The sequence below is a fragment of the Eptesicus fuscus genome, chromosome 6 (genome assembly GCF_027574615.1).
Source record: "Eptesicus fuscus isolate TK198812 chromosome 6, DD_ASM_mEF_20220401, whole genome shotgun sequence".
Lineage (NCBI taxonomy): Eukaryota > Metazoa > Chordata > Mammalia > Chiroptera > Vespertilionidae > Eptesicus > Eptesicus fuscus.
This window is the reverse complement of record NC_072478.1, coordinates 34498846-34520020: the sequence shown is the minus strand read 5'-3', so window position 1 is coordinate 34520020 and position 21175 is coordinate 34498846. Positions and strand designations below refer to the sequence as shown.

Here is a 21175-nt window from a genome sequence, read left to right as displayed (position 1 = left end):
TCATTATTAGTTGTGGGAAGACAAGCAAGTCACAATACCTCAATCTATCCATGTATTAAAGTGGGATATCTATTTCATGATGTTTTATGGAAATATTAGAAAGCAGGGATTCTCAAACTTTAATGTGCATATGAGCCAGCCTGGAATCTTGTTTAAATGCGAAGAGTAATAAATAGCTCTATATGTTTTAGTTATTATTATTATTTGCCCCAAATCCCACAGGAACCTGGGAGCGGGGGGGGGGGGGGGGGGGGGGGGAGTCAGCACCCAGCCTTCTAAGGGCCATGGAGCCAATTTCTCTCTCATTTGTGCCCCTGATTTCTCTAACAGGGTTAAAGTTAAAATGCTCATGAAAATCTATTGAAATACAGCCACCTCCAAGACAGCAAGAAAGGAAGTGAAGGAGAAAAGCAGTAGGAATTAAATTGCCAAGGAACAAGTTTGGGGATTCTGAACCACATCAAGGAGGGTTCATCTGTCTGTAGAGACCATTGGGGAGCACCAAGGGCTGAGAGTGAGGCTCCTGGGTCTATTCCAGTTGGCCGTCTTTTGGACATGTGACTGTGGACAGTAAGCCCTATTTCCCAATGGTTCTAGTTCCTTCTTTCATTGTGTCTAAATTGAGGGAATTGGAGAATTTGGAACCAAGGATCCTCCCCAACTTCTAGAAAAATGTTGAAAGACTTTGTCTTGGAGTGGGACCTAGACCCAGGCTGTGCGGGGTTTTCCAACTCTTTAGGAGAGGTACTTGTGGAGTGTAAAAGCCCCAATTCTGGAGTCAAATAGGCATGGTTTGAATCCTGATTCTGCACAAACTAGTTCTGTGATCTTCATTGAGTTACTTAAAATCTGTGGGCCAGTATCTTCTTTGTGTGCAAACCGTGATTGTGATGATATATGAATGTTTTATGTGCATATAAAGCTACTAGCAGCGTCTGATGTGCAGCAGTGCTCATAAGCAGTAGGTACCTTTTTTTTTTTTAAAGCAGAATTTCTGGGCTGATCTCAAGTTGCTTGAAAATCAGGCTGATAACTTATGGAGGAAACAAGGGAGTAGGAGGACCCAGGCGCCCCCGTGTGCTGAGTGTGTTAACTGCAAGGACAGTGCCTTTATTCCAAACTCAGAGCCTAGTGAGGGTACGTGCTCAGTAAGTGCAGCTCTTCCTCACACTAGCTCTGTGGCCTTGGGCAAGTTCCCTCCATGATGATGGGACAAGACCGTTTGGACTAGGTAATCTCTGGGACCCCCCTCATGGTCTCCAAAAGTGTCAGGCACCCAATCCAGGCAGCCTTTTCCCTAGTGGGTGGGGTTCAGTTTTCTTCCCGTTTCATTCGACTCTCCCAGAACAGTTATTGGAAATCTTACAGATACTAACGTCCCCAAATCCTTAGCAACTGGTGTCCTGTAACCCCACTGTACTCTTATAGACTCCAGCCCCATACCCTCCTGTAAGGAATGGACTACCAGGGATTCCTCAGCCCTGTCCTTGTGTGGACAGCTAGATTTTAAGCTGCATTTGTGCCCCTGATTTCTCCAGGACCTTGACAGCTGCCCTGGGACTGTTCGACTGCTCGACTTTCATGGCTAAACAGGACTTAGTTGCCCCGTTAAGTTCTAGGCCACCCTAGATGGAGCTGACCTAGTCAGTTTGATCAACACAGACTGGTAGCACGGGACTAAACCAGAGCCCAAGAGCAGGAGTCTTCACCTGGGGATACGGAGGAGTTTTCAGAGTCCCAGTGGTGTGCAACACCTCAGGCTATGTGCACCTTCCTGGGACAGTGGGCACAGCCTTTGTTACATTTTTAAAGCGGTCTTGTGACCCCAAAAGTTAAAAAGCCATTGCCCCACATGACAGGAATGACTTACTCCAAGCATTCTCTGTACAGGATCCTGCAGGAAGCCTGGGAATTGTGTTCCAGTCCCATAACCCGCAGTCCCGCTCAAATCTCAGCACAGCTGGGCAGTGAGGGGAGACACCAAGGTCGTTGGGTGGATGTAGGAAAACACACCAGAACTAAAACATGCTGTCCCCTTCCGAGTGGCAGCCACAGAAGACCTGAAAATGTTTCCCATCACTTCTGCTTCCTTCGCTGGGACTAGCTTTCAGAGCCTACAGCGCATTCTTCAATAGCTCTTCACTGGTGGCAACTGTCTATACTTTGAAGGGGCATTTAGAATTAAAACCAGTGACAAAAAATTGGTCAGGTGATGTCATTGTTTGGGATTCCAAACTAAATGTGGTTAAGAAGCCTAGGCCGATAGGAGCAGGTTCTGGACAGCGTCTACAGGGAGTCCCAGCATGCCTGCAATATGGGAACGTGGTTTCCTAGGTGGCTACTTGGAGACACAGTGCTCATGTGGATGTGTAGCTTCCAAACCATTTTGAAGCCTCATTGCTCGGGTCACAATAAAGGTACTGTTTTCCACTCGGAGAACATCAATCTGGAGTCTCCGGGAGGAACATTTGGGGGCCCCAAGGTTTCATTTTTACCAACAAGAATGCATAAGACCCAGTGAGACCAGAGCCACTTTCTTCCAACTCATGATTTCAGAGCTGCTGGTGCAACGTCGGGGATGCCAGACCCAATTCAATGTGACCCTAATGAGGTAGAATGCTACATCTACATGGTTTACATCTAATTGTAATTCATTTCATATGAGCACATCCATTTTCAAGAAGAGGCAGCACAAATGACTACAGCCATTGTAAGAGGAGCTTACTAGTGTTTATTAGTATTGACTAACCAGAATGAACGTCTTGAAATCAGATTCACTGATTAGGAGTTGGTAACTGCCCAGTGATTAGTAAAAACCTCTTATAAACCCAGTCAGGGAGGGGGGGCGGTCACGTGTTTATTTCTCAGGTGAAGCAGGGCCACCACACTGGAGGACTGAAGGCAGTCACGAGAACAGGGGTGTGTGTGTGTGTGTGTGTGTGTGTGTGTGTGTTTCCTTCCCTCGAGAGGAAAACCTCCCTGCATAGGGGAACCTCCTGGGCCCAAGAGCGCCGGGTGCCTCGCAGGCTTTGTCTGATTCCTCTGTTCTTGGTCACCTTTCTACAAAACCAGTCTCCCAGGCTTCAGTCAGAAGAGTGAACTAGCAATGCACAAACTCTAAGAAACCTGGACTTTGAAAGACTAGGTCTATTTTAATGTCACCTTCACTTGGGTTATTTCATTCTCCTTGTTAGTGAACAGTCAGTCTTTTTGCAAATGCCCCTGCCACAGGCACGAGAGGGGAGACAAGAGTCACCCTAGACCCAGAGTGGTACAGAACAGCGACACTCCCAGGAGGCTACGGGTCAGAAGCCAAAGCAAGGGTCCAGGGGCAGGGAGACCTGGAGGTCCTACTTCCCAGGCTAAGCCTTGAAGCTTGAAGGCTGGTCCTTGGTCACGGGATGATGGCATTTTTGTGTTCTAGCTTCAAGCAGGGCAAGGATACAATCTGAAGAGTAGAGTTCCATGTCATAAAATGACTTAAATAAACAAAAACCAACCACTTGCACTCCAAAAGCAGCTTTCCAAATGGCTGCTTCTCATGCACTCAGTATCCTAGTCAGTGTGTCACGTTCCAGGGATTCGGGGCTAGGGGTGGGGTCATCCAAACCCGCCCCCCCTCCCCTGCTCAGCTCCATTTAGTGAATGTTCAGTCAATGTAAACTTAACTTGCACGGCTGTCAACCTTAAGCCAAACATAATCACAGCTAAATCTGCTACTACTCACCCCCTAAAGGCATTCAAAAGTCAAATATGCAGGAGTAAGGCTCTCCAACTGTCACAAAGACTTGACGTGGGCTTCGAAAGGTTTTCCCCTGGCCAGAGGTGAGACTAAGGGGATGTGAGGGATTTACCTGGACACATGCTCCCTGGCTGCTTCACACACCATATTAGGCCCCGCATTTATTCTAAAGACGCCAGGATTGCTAGCCTTCCCCCCTCCCTGCATCCCCCCACCCCCGTACCCTTCCCCCCAGCCACTTCCCAACCATCTGGGAACTGCGTCCTTTAGAATATCAAAATCGACCTCCTCTGAGGATTCATTTCATCTGGGAAAGCAACCAAGTCTGGTGAGCTCGGAGGCTGAGACAAGCTGGACAGCCCCTCAGGAGCGGAGCCGCCATGACTATATAAGGTCTGCTGGTATTGTATAGGGTTTGGCTCTGGAAGCCATTCCTAAAGGGAAGTGGCAGGACGTTTTCAGCAAGGACTTCACCGCGAGGCCAACATAAATCCTGGGGGGGTTTATTTTTGGTTTGGAAGCTCTTTTTTCCCCGTAGTTGCTAGAGTTCTCCCTCTGGATGGTCCCTACATTCCACAGGTCTGGGTGTTCCTGAGCCTGTTTAAAAGCTTTTCTGATTTGACATAGCAGGGTGGTTAGAGTGTTGTTGTGTGTTTTTGTTTTTGTTTTTTCTGAGCTGCTCAAAAATAACAGGGGTGCTGTGAAAAGTCAATGCCCACCAGTTGCCCAGTGGGTTGGCATAAGCCAACTGCGAGGCAGGAAGCCACCGGAGACAGTACTGAGTCGGGGTGGATTTTTTTGGTCTGGGTCCCTTCCCCCACCCCCCTTCCCACCTCCTCACTTTTAAGATGAAGCAATTAAGCAATTCTGGAGCCTAAGAAGGCGAAGATAAATGGATAAAGGAGGCATTTCTCTCCTCTCCCATTGGTGTGGAGCATCACTTGCCCCTCGAAGGGCTTGTCTGAATGGCACCATAAAGGAGAAGTGGAAGATGGAAGGGCACCTCAGGGTGACCCTCGGCACACACCTAACTCAGGTGGCTGGAGCGATCACTGCCCCTAAGCTTTGCCTCATGTTCCGGCCCTGTGATCCCTGAGGGGAGCTCTAAAAACGGCCCCTGGGCATCAGCGGACGGACCACAGGAACCTTAGTTAACTGACAGTTGGCCCAACCCTCTCTCAGGAAACCAAAGCCTAGAGATGAGCTGTCATGGTCGCGGACTAGTCAGTGGCAGGGCCAGGATGAGTGTTCCTTTCAGCAGTGACCGCACATACAGAGGACCTGGCCAACTGCAGACGGAGGAGGGAGGAAATGATTTTAGGTGCTGCCTGTGAGTGGATCGACGAAGGGGCCGCTGTGACTCAAGATTGCTTTGCAAAGGGCATCCTAAAACCTCCCAGGAAAGACATCTGAGGGAGGAGAAGGGAAAGAGGAGTACAGATAAATTTATTAGTTAAATACTGATTTTACAGCCATTTCACCTTAAGACAATGTTAACGCGTTTGTGGGATAGGGAAAGTATATGAGGGTGGCCTTCAGGAAAGAAAGCAATGTAAATGATGATTAAAGCAGAATCTTGGTTTAGAGATATTCTCTGCTACAGCCTGTAGGATTTGGGGGTGGGGGTGGGGGGCTGGGTGTTCAGGGTAGGACGCAGTAAGGCCACTGTCTGTGACAGCTCTGTGGATAAGGAGGACACGGAGGGAGGGGTCTGTGAGCTCCGGCATCACAGGTAGAAACAGCAACGTGGAGCTAAGAAAAAGGCCAATTCCAGTCCAGCACCCGAGAGCCCTCAAGGCCCAATTCAGTGTCTTCTCTTAGCCGCCGTCCCCTTTCTTTGCAAGAGTTTTGTTGTGTTTGCTTTGAATTTATGTTGCAAAATCGCTAGCTTTTCACCTCTTAGACAACAGATTTCTGCTGGAGAAGGATGCCAGGTGGGCACACTGCAGAGTGGCCCAGGCCCAGAGGCCCAGCTCCGCAGAACAGAAGTGGCGTCAGCAAGATCCAAGTGCAAGCAAGTCAGAATCCATGGAAAACCCTGCTCCCGATTCAGTGCCGGCCCAGCCCCAGGGTGTCCAGACAGCCTCTCCAGAGGGAATTCAAGTCTTAGGTAAGTGTCGGTCAAACTCGCTTTAGCAGCAGAACCCTTTTTGTTCTCACTCAGAACTCCCTGTGCGTGATGGGGCGGAGGAAGGATTTTGGGGGCAGACTTGGGGGGCTGCTGTTCAGCTAAACTGCTGAGCTCTTGTTTTGCTGAGGGAGAGACACGGCCAAGCTGAAGGCAGGCTGAGTCGCACGGAGCAGTGGAAGGGATGTTTCTTTTCAGACGCCTTGGGGTGAAGAGAAGGAGCGAAGGGATGAGGCCCTGAGCCGGGAAAGGAACGTGGGGGAGGCGACATGGCCAAGTTGAGATTTTGGGAAGCCATACTGCATGGTGGGTGAGGCAGCCTCTCCTCCGTCTCCCCACAGAGCACCCAGTAACACGGGCGGTGCCCACCGTTCCTGGAGTCAGGATTCAGTACTGAGGGGTGCAGGGGTGTGCTGAGCCCGAAGGGGAGTGTTGGGCACGGGCAGGAGCTGCCTGGAGGGGCCTGTCACATTGAAAGGCTCAGGCTGGAGCAGGGTCCCAGCACCTGCCCCTCTCCCCACCCTCAGATCCCGGTGCCGGATCACCAGAGGAAAACCACCGTCTCAGGCCATAGTGATGGAAGGGTAGAGAAGGACAGCTCATCTCTTGTCAGGGTGGAGTGGGGCAGAGAACGAGGAAGAAGTCTCCAGCTCCATGGAAGGGACTTGAGTGTGCTCCTCGTGAAGGGTGGGTGCGTCTGGATCAGAGTCTGGGCTCGTCCCAGCCCCTCATCTTGAAGAGGCATCTGATGAAATCCTACACCCACTCCCCTAACCAAATCATCGACTTCAAGTTTCTTCCCAGTTGTTCCGGAGTCATTCCCAGACAGAGCAGGATGGCTGCTGGGAGCCGGTCCTCGCCTCTGCGGTTCTCTAAGTCCCAAGTCTGTGCAGGAATCTGAGGAGGGAGGGAGGTGACATTATGCAGTGATTATGTCCCCGTGACTGTCGGCCAAGGCCAGGCTGTTCCAAGGGTCCTGCTTGGAGCTGGCCTGCGGTGACTGGCTGACCGAAGCTGCATAGCCTTGTGGGGAGAGCTTCAGGGACGAGAGGACCGGGTGGATGGAGGGCCCGTGGCCGGACATGGCGCTGACCGAGAACGTCTGCAAAGCAAAAAGGGCAAGGTGAGGTCAGTGGGGTCACTCCTGAGGGCCCAGGAGGGGGAGCCCCATTAGGTGATGTGCCCAGGCTGGCTCCCACACCTAGGAGAGGTACCAGAGGAGCGGCCAACAGACAAGGGCAGGACCCGGGACCCAGCAACACTTCCGTTTCCTCCACCCTGTGCTGTGGGTGCAGAGGGTCTGTGTGATTCATCAGCTGCCCCTGGGCACCATGACCAGTAGGTTGCGACTACTCTGGTTTCTCTGAAGGCTCTGATAGTTACCCGAGACATTTGCTACAACCTCATCACCATCAGCGCCCCACTTTCAAACAGTAGCCGTCTTCCCATCTGGAAGGGGCTCCTGGCTCTGCTGGTTCTACAGAGCCAGCGGTTCTTCACCCCGACAGCAAAGAGCTAGTTAGACATGGCCTCCCACAAGTATGGGCGGGGAAGAGGTCAGAGTTAATAGGAGACTGTGACCAGGAACGTCCGGATCCCAAATGAGGGGAGCCACAGAGGGAAGGGGGTTCAGGAGCAGGGATGCCATCATTTCCAAAAGAAGAGAATGAGGGGACTGCTGGTCCATCTTCTGGGCACACGAGAAAGATGGCCCTGCAGCTGGCCCTCATGAAAATGACATCCTGCCTGTGACCTCCTCACCACCCCCAACCCACCCACCTGGCCCTCTACAGTTCCACACCTCTGCCCAGGCCAGGAGGGTCCTCTTCCTTCCCTTCCTCCTCCTAACATCTACGCATCCTTCAAGGCCAAGGTCAAATCACCCCTCCCTGAGGAGACAGAGGAGCTGCCAAACATTTGTCTCTCACAGGTGTGTCCAGATCATTGTGGCTGATGGGATGTGCCCGCAGCCCCTGGCCTCAAGTGGGGCCCTGAGGGCAGAGGGCAGCAGACAAGTCCCTCGGTCACGTGCTACAGACCCCGGTGTTGGCCTGGCCACCTGGTACTCTGGAACCTACTTCCCCATGGGCAGTCCTGTTCCCCACCCAGGAGCGCACCTGGGACATGGAGCTGCTGTGGCCGTAATGGGACCCCAGCCCTGGCTCTGTCTTGATGGGGCGCATCTCTTCGCTGCTGCTGGTGGTCGCGGTGCTGGAGTTGCTGGAAACGCTGCTGGTGGGAGGGAGGCTCTCGCTGCCCGAGGGACCTGGAACAAGGCAGAGTCAGGACACGCGAGCAGAGCAGAAGCAAGGACAAAGGGGTGGCTGTCCTTTGAGACAGCCGGGGTAGGTCCATGCTAATGGCTTATTTATATTTGCTGGGGCGAGAATCAGGGGTCCTTCATGGGTGGAGGCATCGGTTCCCAAAATGAGATTTTCAAGAGAACTTTTTGAAATGACAGGGGCATCATCCCTTATTCCAACCCCCTTGAGGCCACAGGTGTTTCAGGATTCAAACCTTTTTTTATTTTTATTTTTAAAAGGTCATATACTGGCCCTAGCCAGTTTGGCTCAATGGATAGAGCGTTGGCCTTCGGACTGAAGGGTCCCAGGTTCGATTCCGGCCAAGGGCACATGCCCGGGTTGTGGGCTTGATCCCCAGTAGGAGGCATGCAGGAGGCAGTCAATTGATGATTCCCTCTCATTGTTGATGTTTCTATCTCTCACTCCCTCTCCCTTCTTCTCTGAGATCAATAAAGAAATATATTTTAAAAAAAGGGGGGCATATACTGTACATTAGGGGACAACTCCAGTGAGGTCTGGGACAACACCCACATTGAAATGCATGAATAGTTCTACAGCAAAACATGGGAATAGGCACAAGTGGGGCAAAAAAAAAGACAATACACAGCCTGTGTCTGTTCAGATTGGGTTTTGCTGCCAAATCTAGCCCCCTGGACTTGGAATTTCAGATAGGGGATTGTCCACCTGAACCAAAAACCTGCTCTCTGGAGTGGGGCGGGGTTACTTATGAACAGTGCGGAACCAGGAGAAAGGAAGGGGACCACGGGGGAGAGACACTGGAAGGTCTAATGAGACGTGGCTGCCGGAGGGGTGAGCACTGCTGAATCTGGGAAAGGACAACTGTGGTCGTGTTCTCGGGAGTGGAAAGGGGAGATTATCTGACTCTGCAGGGCCAACTTCCCATCAGCTCAGCTGGTTTATTTGCTGGGACTATGGCATTCCCAGTGAGATCTTTCCTTTGGTAGCAGCACTGGGAGGAAGGGCTCTGGGAGGGAACAGAAGTAGTCCTCAGCCTTCATCTAGAAATTGAGAGGGCAGGGTGGTGCCTTACACAGCATTTGGACCCCGACGTGTAAAAACACGGGTCTAACTACCCATCCTCCGCTGTGTGATTCTGGTTACGCCACTGCCCTCTCTGGGCTTCAACTTCTTGTTCATAAAATGGAGATAACAAGTGGGGTCTCATAGGGGTCTTTAAAGATCAACGAGAGAGTATTTGTGAAGAAACTTTCTAAAGTACAAAGCACTACGTGATGTTAATTATACACTGGCTGACAAACCAGTCTGTCGTGACCATGACTAGATCCCAAAGATGGGGGTACCGGGGAATGTTCCCTTTTCCTTCAGGCCCTCGCCAGTCCAGCTGGCCCACTGCGGCCTCTGCGCCTGGCAATGATCAGGCCACAACTTGACTGGAGACTGCTTCCAAAGCTCCAATATGTCCCAGGGTGACGTTACTTTTCTACTGGGTTCCTCATTGTGTCCTGAGAAGCTAGGGATGGGTGATGCCAACGTTACACCTTGACTCCCCGGGCCGGCTCACCTGACCAAGCACACACTCCCACACACTCCCAGGACTTCAGACTTACTCATGTAATTACATGCGGCTCTTTCCTCACCTGCTGGTGTCTTCGATTTATTAAGGTTCTTGGGCTTCCGTTTTCTGGTTTGAATCCCCTCTTTCCGCATCGCAAGAGGCCTGGGAACCTGCGATTACAAGTCGATAGATGTGGTTTTCCATTTGTACATGATCAGCTACAATATTTGAATACACACACTATGGGAAGACAACATCTAAGCAATTCCTCTGTAAACCCTGGCGCTGAGACTAAGGAAATCAGCCCCTGGAACTTCTGCCAAGAGAGAAATCAATTCTATTCTTTTTAAAAATGTATTGAGCACCTTTATGACATCCTGGGTAGTATACTAGACTCTGAAGAAACAGACACTGGAGGGCACAGATCCTTCCCTCCAGAGGTTCACGTTTAGTGGGAAGGACAGACAACTAGAAAATAACCAGACTCATCGGTGATGGGGGAGAACTCTGTCCTGGGTTGGGGTGGGGAGGGAATGGCACAGGAGCACAGCAAGGAAGGCTTCCCGGAAGAGGTGACGTCTGAGTTGTCGGAGGCTGTGGAGCAGACAGGGGCAGGTATTTGGGGCAGCAGGCACAGTGGGTGCCAAGGCCTTTCATTCATCAGCCCCGTCAGGACACCGCGAGAGCGAAAGGGCGGTGCTCTTCTCAGTGAGGATGCCAAGGAAACAGGCATACACGGGGACAGTCCCAGGGAGCGAAGATGTAAAGACACTGCCTACAGCAGCTCCTCTCTGCACTGAATCTGACCGCAGCCAACGGCGGTGTTTCCGTGGGAGCAGCGAGAGATTATGCTGGAGCGACGGACCTGTGGCCAGGTGCTGAGATAAACTGTCCGCGGACAATACTTTTATTGCATCTGACTTCTCATAAACATGCAGTGACTGGCAGGTGTCACTCACAGAGGCCTAAACCCGTGCCTGGGGAGCAAGCCTGCATCTTTCTAATGTTTTTCAATACTGTGCCTTCCCCACATCTGGTTTCTTTTAGGCCCGGCCCACAACAGCCTAGTCCCTGGTCTACGCTTGTCTCCCATATGGGATTAATAAAGGCCACACCTGCAAACACTGAAAGAAAAGCAATCACCACTTCAGAGATGTCAACACGGAACCGTTAAGAGAAGTGCACCAGCGTCCATGAACTTGAACTTGCCTTCTAGTCAATTGAGGGTCAGATGAGCTAGCACTCCCAACTTTGGGGGAAGTGTACTCAGGCTCTGGTAAAGCCCTTCCCAACTTCAGAGGAATCTTGCCCTCTTCTTTATCCCCGCCCACCTCATTACTTTTTTTTTTTTTAATTGTGGTAAAATACACGTAACAGCCCTGACCAGTTTTCTCAGTGGTTAGAGAGCATCAGCCCGAAAACTGAAGGGTTGCAGGTTCCATTCCTGGTCAAGGGCATGTGCCTCAGTCACGGGTTTGACCCCTGGCCCTGGTTGGGGCACGTGCAGGAGGCAACCAGTCGATGTGTCTCTTTCACTCTTTCACATCGATGTTTCTCTTTTTCTCTCTGTCTCTCTCTCTATCCCTTCCACTCTCTCTAAAAATCAATGGAAAAAAATATCCTCAGGTGAGGATTAAAAAAAACAACAACAAATACACATAACATAAAATTTACCATCTTAACCATTTTTTTTAATTGATTTCAGAGAGGAAGGGAGAGGGGGAAGAGAGAGAGAAACATCAAAGATGAGAGAGAATCGTCGATTGGCTGCCTCCTACAGGCCCCACACTGGGGATCCAGCCCACAACCTGGGCATGTGCCCTGACAGGGAATTGAACCGTGAACTCCTGGTTCATAGGTTGATGCTCAACCACCGAGCCACACTGATCAGGTACCATCTTAACCATTTTTAAGTATACAAGTCAGTGGTGTTAATAAGCACAGTCACAATGTTGTACAACCATCACCACCATCATCTCCAGAACTCTTTCATCTTGCAAAACTGAAACTCTGTCCCCATTAAATAACTCCCCATTTCCCCTCTACCCTTGCCCCTGGCAACCACCATTCTACTTCCTGCCTCTGAATTTGACCTTTTGTGACTGACTTATTTCACTCAGCATAATGACTTCAAGGTTAATCCATGTTGTAGCATGTGTCAGAATTTTCTTCCTTTTAAAGGCTGGATAATATTCTATTGTATGTACATACCACATTTTGTTTATCCACCCACCTACCAATGGACGTATGGGTTGCTTCCACCTTTGGGCTATTGTGAATAATGCTACCATGAACATGAGTGTACACTGCTTTCAGTTCTTTTTGGATATGTACCCAGAGGTGGGACTGCTGGGTCATATGGTAATTGTACTTTTAATCTTTTAATACCCGCATAATATTCCTCTATAAGTCCCCCCCCCCCCCCGAATTGGAGAACAATTGTTTCTTTAACCATCTTCCTCCTGGAGCTTTTTCTCCATTTTTACTATTACAGTGATGCAACAAACATCCTTGTATACACTCCTTGAAGAATACACAAGTGTATTATCTTATGAATGTTCTTAACTATATTTTAGCCACTTTTTGCTCATTAAGATGAAAACATGCATGAGATTAAGTTCATAACACACCTCCCAGCCCACTACTATCAATCCTGTCCCCATGAGGCAACTGGAGAAATAGCCTATGTTCCTTACATTTTTAAAAATTCTCAAACTTGTATGCACTTATGCATATCTATACATGTATGTATGTATGTGTGTACTCATCCATCCTTCCATCTGTGTGTATGTCTAATGTATCCTCACCTCCATAGTATAGAGTCATACTATGTATATATTTCTTTGCAATGTGTTTTTCCATTACTCTGGGTCAATACACATTCTTTTTTAATTTCTGTGCAACAGTGTACATTATAGAATAGGCCATAATTTACACAACCATTTCTTTATGAGGCTTGAAGATTGTTTCTAGTTTTTGCCAATACAAACACTGCAGCAATAAATACTTCAAACATCATTACGTATTGATTCTTTTATTGTTTTATACGCTAGTTTCTCAAAAGTAGAGCTGCTACATCAAAAGGTATGTGTGTTTTTAACCTTAGTTTAAGTACTGCCAGGTTAATTTCCTGAAAGAATATCTGTAATAACTGACATACAAATCAGCAATATACAGTATGAGAGTATTTGCTTTCCCAAATCCACACCACAGCTATATTATCACGCATTTTAATTTTTGCCAAACACATGGGCAACACAGGGAACCTCAAGGTTGTGTCAATTGACATTTCCCTGATTTTTAAAAATATATATTTTATTGATTTTTCTACAGAGAGGAAGGGAGAGGGATAGAGAGTTAGAAACATCGATCAGCTGCCTCCTGCACACTCCCTACTAGGGATGTGTCCGCAACCAAGGTACATGCCCTTGACCGGAATCGAACCTGGGACCCTTCAGTCTGCAGGCCGACGCTCTATCCACTGAGCCAAACTGGTCAGGGCGCATTTCCCTGATTTTTAGTGAGGTCCAGCCTCTCTGCACATGTTCAGCGGCTAACCTGAGCGGCTTCTGTGATTTATATGTTTACTTCTTTTGCCCATTTGGGGGAAGATGGATTGTTATTTTCTTATTATTCTGTAGGATCTCTTTTTTTTTTGTTTTGCTTGTGTTGTTTTAGTTTAACTTACATTTGAACAACTAAGACATGCACCATCTAAAAGTGACAAAGGGGCCAAAACCGGTTTGGCTCAATGGATAGAGCATCAGCTTGCGGACTCAAGGGTCCCAGGTTCGATTCCCGTCAAGGGCATGTACCTTGGTTGCGGGCACATCCCCAATAGGGGGTGTGCAAGAGGCAGCTGATCAATGTTTCTCTCTCATCGATGTTTCTAACTCTCTATCCCTCTCTCTTCCTCTCTGTAAAAAATCAATAAAATATATTTAAAAAATAAATAAATAAATAAAATAAAAGTGATAAAGGGGGTACACAGTGAAAAAAGGGTCCCTCCAACTCTCCTGTTACTTCTCCTAGAGCAACCCATGCTACATGCTACCAGTTTCTTATGTATTCTTCCAGGTGTTCTCTGTGTAAATAAGCAGCGACATATAAATTACGTTCTTTCTCTTTCTTCATAAAAATGGTGCCATACTGTGTACAACATTCTACACTGACTTTTTAATAGCACTGTATAATGGGAGATTGCTGCAAATCAGAACATGAAGAGCTTTGTAAAGCTCCCTGTATTCTGGAAATATGAACCCTTTTTCTGATATGTGTATTGGTTTTTACTTTCCTGAGGTATCTTTTTTCTGTACACTAATATTAAATGTTCTTGAATCAAATATATCTGACTTTTATCTTATGCCTTAAGAGTTCTGAAAACTTGTCTAACAAGTTCTCCTCTCATCCACAAGGTTATACAAATATCATCACCTACGTTTTATTCTAGTGTTTTTATTGCCTCTATTTAAAGATATTTTACATTTCATATCTTTAATTCACCCAAGCTTATTTTTGGTTTTGGTAGGAGGTGGAGGTCAAGCTTTGCTTGTGTTTCCCAGATTTTATCAATACAATTATTCTTAAGCTATCCTTTATCCATTGAATTGTTACCTTCGTTTTTTAATGCTAACCATATATAGAGACTACTCTGAGTCTCCTCATCTGTAAATGGGAATTAGACTTATATAATGTTAAAGATGACGTGAGTGGCAATGTTTCTGCTATGGTATGAAATTCTGTGTCTCCCCAAAATTCATGTTAGAAACCCATCCCCGGAGGGTGTGGTGTCAGGAGCTGGGGCCTTTGGGAGTTGATTAGGTCATGGGGTGGAGCCCTCATGAATGGGATTAATAGCCTCATAAAAGAGACTCCAGAGAGCTCCCTCATGCCCTGCGTGTGAGGAAAAGTCTGTGACCTAGAAGAGGACCCTCACTCCACTATGCTGGTACCCTGATCTCCAACTCCCAGCCTCCACACTGAGAGAAATAAATTTCTATTTAGAAGTCCCCTGGCCTGTGGTATTCTGTTGGAACAGCCTGAACGGACTAATGTAGTCTGTATGGTTCCTTCCATATCTAAATATCCCTGTTAAGAAGGAAAACATGAATTATAGTCTGAAGGGAGAAAGGCACGTGAGGACTGAGTGATGGGTATGAAAGAGCATGGATGCTGGTCTAGGTGGTGGTCCTGCATGGGGGGTGGGACTACTTACGCCGTGGAGCTTCATGTACAGGCCGCAGGCGTTGCACACGGGCTCGCCCTCCGCGTTGCGGCGCCACAGCGTGGTGGTGGTGGTCTGGCAGTTGGCACAGGAGAGGCCCACTCGGCGGGAAGCGGACTGCAATACACGAGACAAACCCTTCAAGTCCAAGTAAAAGGCGGGCGCTGCTGCTTCTGCCTCAAGGAGGGAGTGCTGCAGGGCTGGGCCTCCCTATGTGGGTGGCGGGAGCAGGCGATCATAATCCTGTGTGAGCCTCTCAGGCCAGCCAGAGCGCCAGGGCCTCCCTTCACCCGAGCCAAGACGCTCCTGGGGCGGGCGGGGTGGGGAAACTTCTGCCCTGGGAGAAGAGTGAATGCTAGTCCTGACTGTGGCTTAGTGATGTTATTAGTCATTCATTGTAGATGGAAAGTCCAATGATCACTGGGCACTGGAGGCAGAAAAGTAGAATGAATATGTTTTTCAAGTGATGGGTGAGGATTTATTGTGTCCAAGTGTCATCAGAGACTGGATGGGCCGTGGGAACTCAAGAAAGGGAAACATCAGGGTTGATCTCCTCTGTTCTTTCCTCCCTAATATACATGAAAGCAAGTATGTATTGGTCAAAATCAAATTATCCTATATAATAAAGAGGTAATATGCAAATTTACCACCACACCCTCACAAGATGGCTGCCTACGACCAGGCCAGCAGGGGGGTTAGTGAGGGATGACCAAACAACTGAACAAGCAGGCTGTGTGGGGCGACCAGGCCGGCAGGGGGGTTAGTGAGGGACGACCAAATGACTGAACAAGCAGGTTGAATGGGGCAACCAGGCTGGCGGGGGAAAGGGGGGGGGGCGTGAGGGGCGACAAGGCCAGCAGGGGGGGCAGTTGGGGGCGACTAGGCCGGCAGGGCGGGGCAGTTGGGGGTGACCAGGCCAGCAGGGGGGGGGCAGTTAGCGGCTACCAGGCCAGCAGAGGGGGACAGTAAGAGGCGACCAGGCCGGCGAGGGGGGTGCAGTTGGGGGTGACCAGGCCGGCAGGGGGGCAGTTGGGGGTGATTAGGCTGGCGGGGGGGGGGGGCAGTGAGGGGTGACTAGGCTGGCGGGGGGGCAGTTAGGGGCAACCAGGCAAGTAGGGGGGGGGTTCAGTTGGGGGCGACAGGGCCGGCAGGCAGGTGAGCAGTTAGGAGCCAGTGGGCCAGGATTGTGAGAGGGATGTCTGACTGCTGGTTTAGGAACTGGCAGTCGGACATATCCCGAGGGGTCCCAGATTGGAGAGGGTGCAGGCTGGGCTGAGGGGACCCCTCCCCATGCACAAGTTTCATGCACCAGGCCTCTAGTAGTAAGAAAAGTCCACGAAACAAAGAACCAAAACTCAATTCAAACTTTTCCTCAGCCACAGGTCCAGTACACACTGTTTAACCTCCCTGGGATTTGGGTTGATCAATTGAAAAATGGGTAAGTAACAATGACTAAAGGAAGAATTGACCTTCCTCATGGGGTTGATGGGAGCACAGGAGACGAACAAGAGAACACTGGATTGGGAACCAGGAAGTCTGGACTCATTCATATGTGACCCCAGGCAAGCCACTAGCTTTTCTGAGCCTCACTTTTCACTTCTGCATAATTAAGGGCTTGAATTAGATGTTGTTATGAAGATTAATAAATAGAAACCTCATTTAAATGCAAGTTGGGAGGGGCTGTCAGGGGAGTCTCATGTGGTACAACTCATCATTATTACTCCAAACAAGAGACATATCTTCCATCTTCAACAGGAAGATGTTTTTCTACTCTACTATTCCAGCAGGTAGAAGGAGGGTCTTCTCCTCCCCGCACAACACTTATAGCTCAGCCAATGAAAAGCCACTATACTTCTAACTCCCAGTTTCCTCCAATGGACCCTTTGTTTACAACAGCTCCTCCTTCCTCTATGTAAGAATGTTCCCCTCCTTTGTCACCTGGACTTGGCATGGTTCACCAGTGGACCACATGCCCTGAATTACAAATCCTTGTTGTTGCAGAATAAACCCATTTTGCCAGAGAAATATCTGGCTCTTTGCTCAAGGTCAAGTCTGGAAAACCTTGTAGCTCAAGCTAACTTAACTCTAAAGGTGTGAGAAATTACTATGTAGCCTCCACCCACCGACCCAACCCCTCAAACTATACCTTCTTCTAAAGATGACTTGAAATCCAAAATTCAAAACCAGGAAATGTCCCACCAACGTAGGAGCCTTGAAGCCAGGTGCTGAGAAGAGCGAAACGTGCCCCACCCCCGCCCCAGGCTGTTGGACTTCTGTGGTCTGGGTATTTGCTTACCAGTCGGCGCTGGGGCTTGATGAGGGGCCGGTTGATGCCGTTCATCTTGTGGTAAAGGCCACAGGCGTTGCAGAGGTAGTGCCCTGTCCCATCCCGCCTCCAGAGTGGGGTAGACATGGCCCCACAGTTGACACACTCTCTGCCTTCCGAGAAGTCATCAAACATATCTACTGGGTGGGAAATAACACAGAGGATTAATTATTTGTTTATTCATATTAACCTCATGTCAGAAAATCTAGAAACCAAAGAAATAATGCCCTTTCCTTGCAGGGAGTGCAGGATGGATAGCTTTGGGGCCTCACTTTGACCTTAACCCCTGGGGATCTATCTCCTCAAGGGACTGTCATGGGAAGTGGACATGTTTACTCTCGGACATCCCAGACACAGCAGGGCTCTCCCCAGTCAGGAGACAGGAAGAAAGTCTGGCAGCAACCACCAGCAGCCTGATTTTAGTCCCTCATCTCTCCTTCTGAGCCTGTAACCCTGAGGTTTTTATCTAACACTCAGGTCCACTCTGATCTTCTGTCTCTCTCTTTTTTCCTTTCAAAATTAAGATTCCTTTGAATAAAAATTATAAATATTTACTTCAGTAAAATTAGAAAACACTGAAATGTGTAAAGAAATATAAATTACACATAATCCCATAACTCGAAGATCACCAGTGTTATTAGCATTTTGTTCTATTATAGCCTTTGGAATACTTTATATATACTGACGTACATTTTTGCCTGGTTGAGGTCAAGCTATATAATTTTGAGCCTGTCTTTTCACTTAATGCCAAAGCCTTTCCCACATTAGAAAATCCTCATAAGCTCATTATAAGTGCAGTATAAGATCCCATCCTTTAATTACCATCATTGACCTTTATTTAACCATTACTCAGCTTTTCACTTTCATTTTGTAAACATGGCTCATTTTGTACACAAATGTTAGCATTTCTGGTTATTTCTTAGGATACTCCCCTAGAAGTAGAATTAATGAACCAAAAGGGACTACATTTTCTGAAAGTTTTTAAAATTTCCAAACTGCCCTGCCCCCCCCAAAAAAAGCTGTAATTCATTTCCTCATTTCAATATACCTGTATGATATTCTGAATCACAATTTGACATATTTTCTTGCTTATTGTTACATAAAATAAAGGTACATGTGATAGCAATGGTAACAGACTTGATCACACTTCTGCGGGAAAGTTGCCGTCATTTGTCACTCCCCTGCCCTCCCCCAGCCCCATTTCCTTTACCTTCCACGTCTATAGAATTGTACAGTTGGTAAATTCCACTCATGTCCATTTCAGTTGCCCTGGTGAAATCGGCTGGGCCACTTTTGTTATCCCCTACGATCTATACAAAGCCTGGCTCAGAACTTCCAGAAGTCTCTCTGAATCCGCAAACTTGGCTTCTTATTTGGAAAGATGTTTATATCTTTTCCAAATGTTCTCTGTCCCTAAATATAGCTACCGTGGTGTCCAGATTGTCCTTGTCCTACTATCAGAGGCAAGAGTGGATTCTTCTCTAGTAAGGGGGGGGGGGGCGATATTTGGAGGTGAGGGTTTTTAAGAACTCTCTCTCCATCAGGACCCAGCCCTGGGGTGTAAGGCTGCACCTTCTGCTATTTCTGTGACCCCATGATACCTGCTCTAAGGAAACAGTGGGCTGAAGAAGAGGATGGCCCTCCCCTCAATTCTGGGTACACAAACAGTCATTCGCACCTGCAAACAAGTAGCTGTATGTCTACACCAAGTCAACAATGTGCAGGTGTGAGGGGCTGTTTGCTCAGGCCAGGGAGCTGAGCACACACTGGTCACAAGAGAGGCTATTTTTGTACCTGGGTCACACTGAGAACCCTGCAGCAAGGTCACCTGCCTGCACAGCCGCACAGGAAAAGGAGACTCCAGTCCATAGCTTGCTTCCCAAGCCTGGGGGAGGCGTGGAGCGAGGAGCAACCTGCCACCACCCTCACCGCCATCAAGGCCACCTCCACCTTCGTTTCCAGGCGGGCTTGTACCTGCCCTTGCCTGGGGCTGTTAGCCCTGCTCCCTCAGCCCAGGCCTTCCCTGAGGGAACTGGAAAGGCCAGGAGAGTTCACAGAAGGGCCTTAGAAGACAGAGGGACCCTTGCAATGTCATCATTTTGTTGAGTGTTTGCAGTAAACGCTAGATGGCACTACAGCCTCAAAGTTGAACCAAGACACTGCCTTCTGGTATAAAATCAGGCTTGGGAAGGGAGGACCAGTCTCACCAGTCCCAACCTGGGACAGCCCTCTTACTCTTTTTATATTATTATGAAAAAATTTAAATATATTCAAAAGTGAACAGAATATAAACATAAATTATTTTTTAAAATTATGTTTTTATTGACTTCAGAGAGAGGAAGGGGGCGGGATAGAGAGATAGAAACATCAATCGGCTGTCTCGTGCACTCCCACCCACCGGGGATTGAGCATATGCCCTGACCAGGAACTGAACTGGCGACTCCTTGGTTCCTAAGTCGATGCTCAATCACTGAGCCATACACCGGCTGGGCAAAATGAACTCTATTTAATCATTATTCAGCTCCCAACAATTGGTGCCCACTTTTGTCTCATATACCTCCCCTCATTTCCCCCGTCCTGTAGAACTGGAGAAAATCCCACACATTCTACCATTTCATTCACAAATACTTCAGTATGGAGTTCTCAAGGGTGACGATCATCCTCTTTTTAAAGATAAACAATCTGGCTTCTTTCCTGTGTTCCGGAGACAAAAATTGAGTAATCCGCTCCTCTTTCTTTCCCCTTCACACTTTCTGTTTTATAGTTGGGGCAGACTCCTCGAAGAGGCCGCCCACAACCCTCTGCTGGTTCCTGGTCTTTTGCTGCTTTGAGAAGCCAACACAAAGGTTTGCGTTAGGAACGCCTCCAAGCTTGCCTCCCAGAATGGGTTACACAGCCAAGCAACTATCTCACTGGCCAGGAAAAGGCACTGGAGGCTGGTAAATACGTACAACGATTTACTGAGCATCTGCTATTTAAGCACTTGTACAGATGTCATAGGGGCTAAGGGGGAGTCTTACTCTCAGAATGCTAATGACCTAACTTGGGAAATCGAGCCAGAACACCAATTTCAAGTAACAGCGTTACTCAACTCATTTTCAGAACATACCTTAACCAAGCTGGGGCTTTGGGTGGCAGAAACTTCTTGTCTAGGGTGGAAAGTGCCGAAGTCTGACTCAGATTGAGAGGTCGGGGGTCACACCAGCAGCCAAAGGAAAGAACTGAATGGGAGGGCAAGGCCATCCTTCCTAAAGGCACTCCCCTCAGCCCCCCACCCCTGTCAGACACATGTCTTCTCCACAACCCCCTACATCTTCAAATCTGCACAAGTGTCCATATTTTGTACCAGAAAATTGCCATCCAACTTACCCAATGAGCAGTTATATTATATCATTTTAAGTGATTATTATAAAGACCACGTGACAATAGAGGAAAATGCTTATCCGACACGTTAAATAAAAAAATGCAGAACATAAAATGCCATGTAAGGAACTTTTGTTAGGCTACTTAGATTGTATAAACTTATCTTTACAACAACAACAAAAACACCATTCTGTAATGTCATAATTGCCTGTTTGATAAAAAAATAAATAAAAATGAAACAAAAATAATTTTGATCAGATTGCCTCAAGCAACTCCCAGTCCACTATGGAGGAAGGAACTATTTTATTCTCTTACATTTGACACATATCTCTCCTGCACCCCCACCCCTTGGACCAGTGGTCGGCAAACTGCGGCTCGCAAGCCACATGCGGCTCTTGAGCCGCGGTATTAGAATCAAGAGTCTAGGTCAGTGGTCGGCAAACTCATTAGTCAACAGAGCGGGAAACTGCCTTGGACTGAAGAACGGAGAGAAAGAAGTTCAAACCCTGCTGCTTAGCCCCTACTCTGGGGAAAACGGGAGGTGACAGGTTG

At 48.3% G+C, this 21175-nt stretch overlaps 1 protein-coding gene across 3 annotated transcripts in view; it reads right to left on the bottom strand.

Annotated features, from left to right (window-relative positions):
- Positions 1–6190: 6190 nt before the first annotated feature.
- GATA4 (GATA binding protein 4) overlaps positions 6191–21175 on the bottom strand; it is a 51959-nt gene continuing 36974 nt past the window's right edge. Inside the window, exons 2-6 of one of the 3 annotated variants that reach the window (XM_054716941.1) lie at positions 17231–17400; positions 14926–15051; positions 9793–9880; positions 7988–8136; positions 6191–6972 (exon numbers count right to left, since the gene is read on the bottom strand). In XM_054716941.1, the coding sequence (XP_054572916.1) occupies positions 6790–6972; positions 7988–8136; positions 9793–9880; positions 14926–15051; positions 17231–17400 (716 nt within the window). In that variant the 3' untranslated portion in view covers positions 6191–6789. Of the gene's footprint in view, positions 6973–7987; positions 8137–9792; positions 9881–14925; positions 15052–17230; positions 17401–21175 lie in introns of those variants that run through there. The other 2 variants (XM_054716942.1, XM_054716943.1) reach the window with 2 other exon arrangements.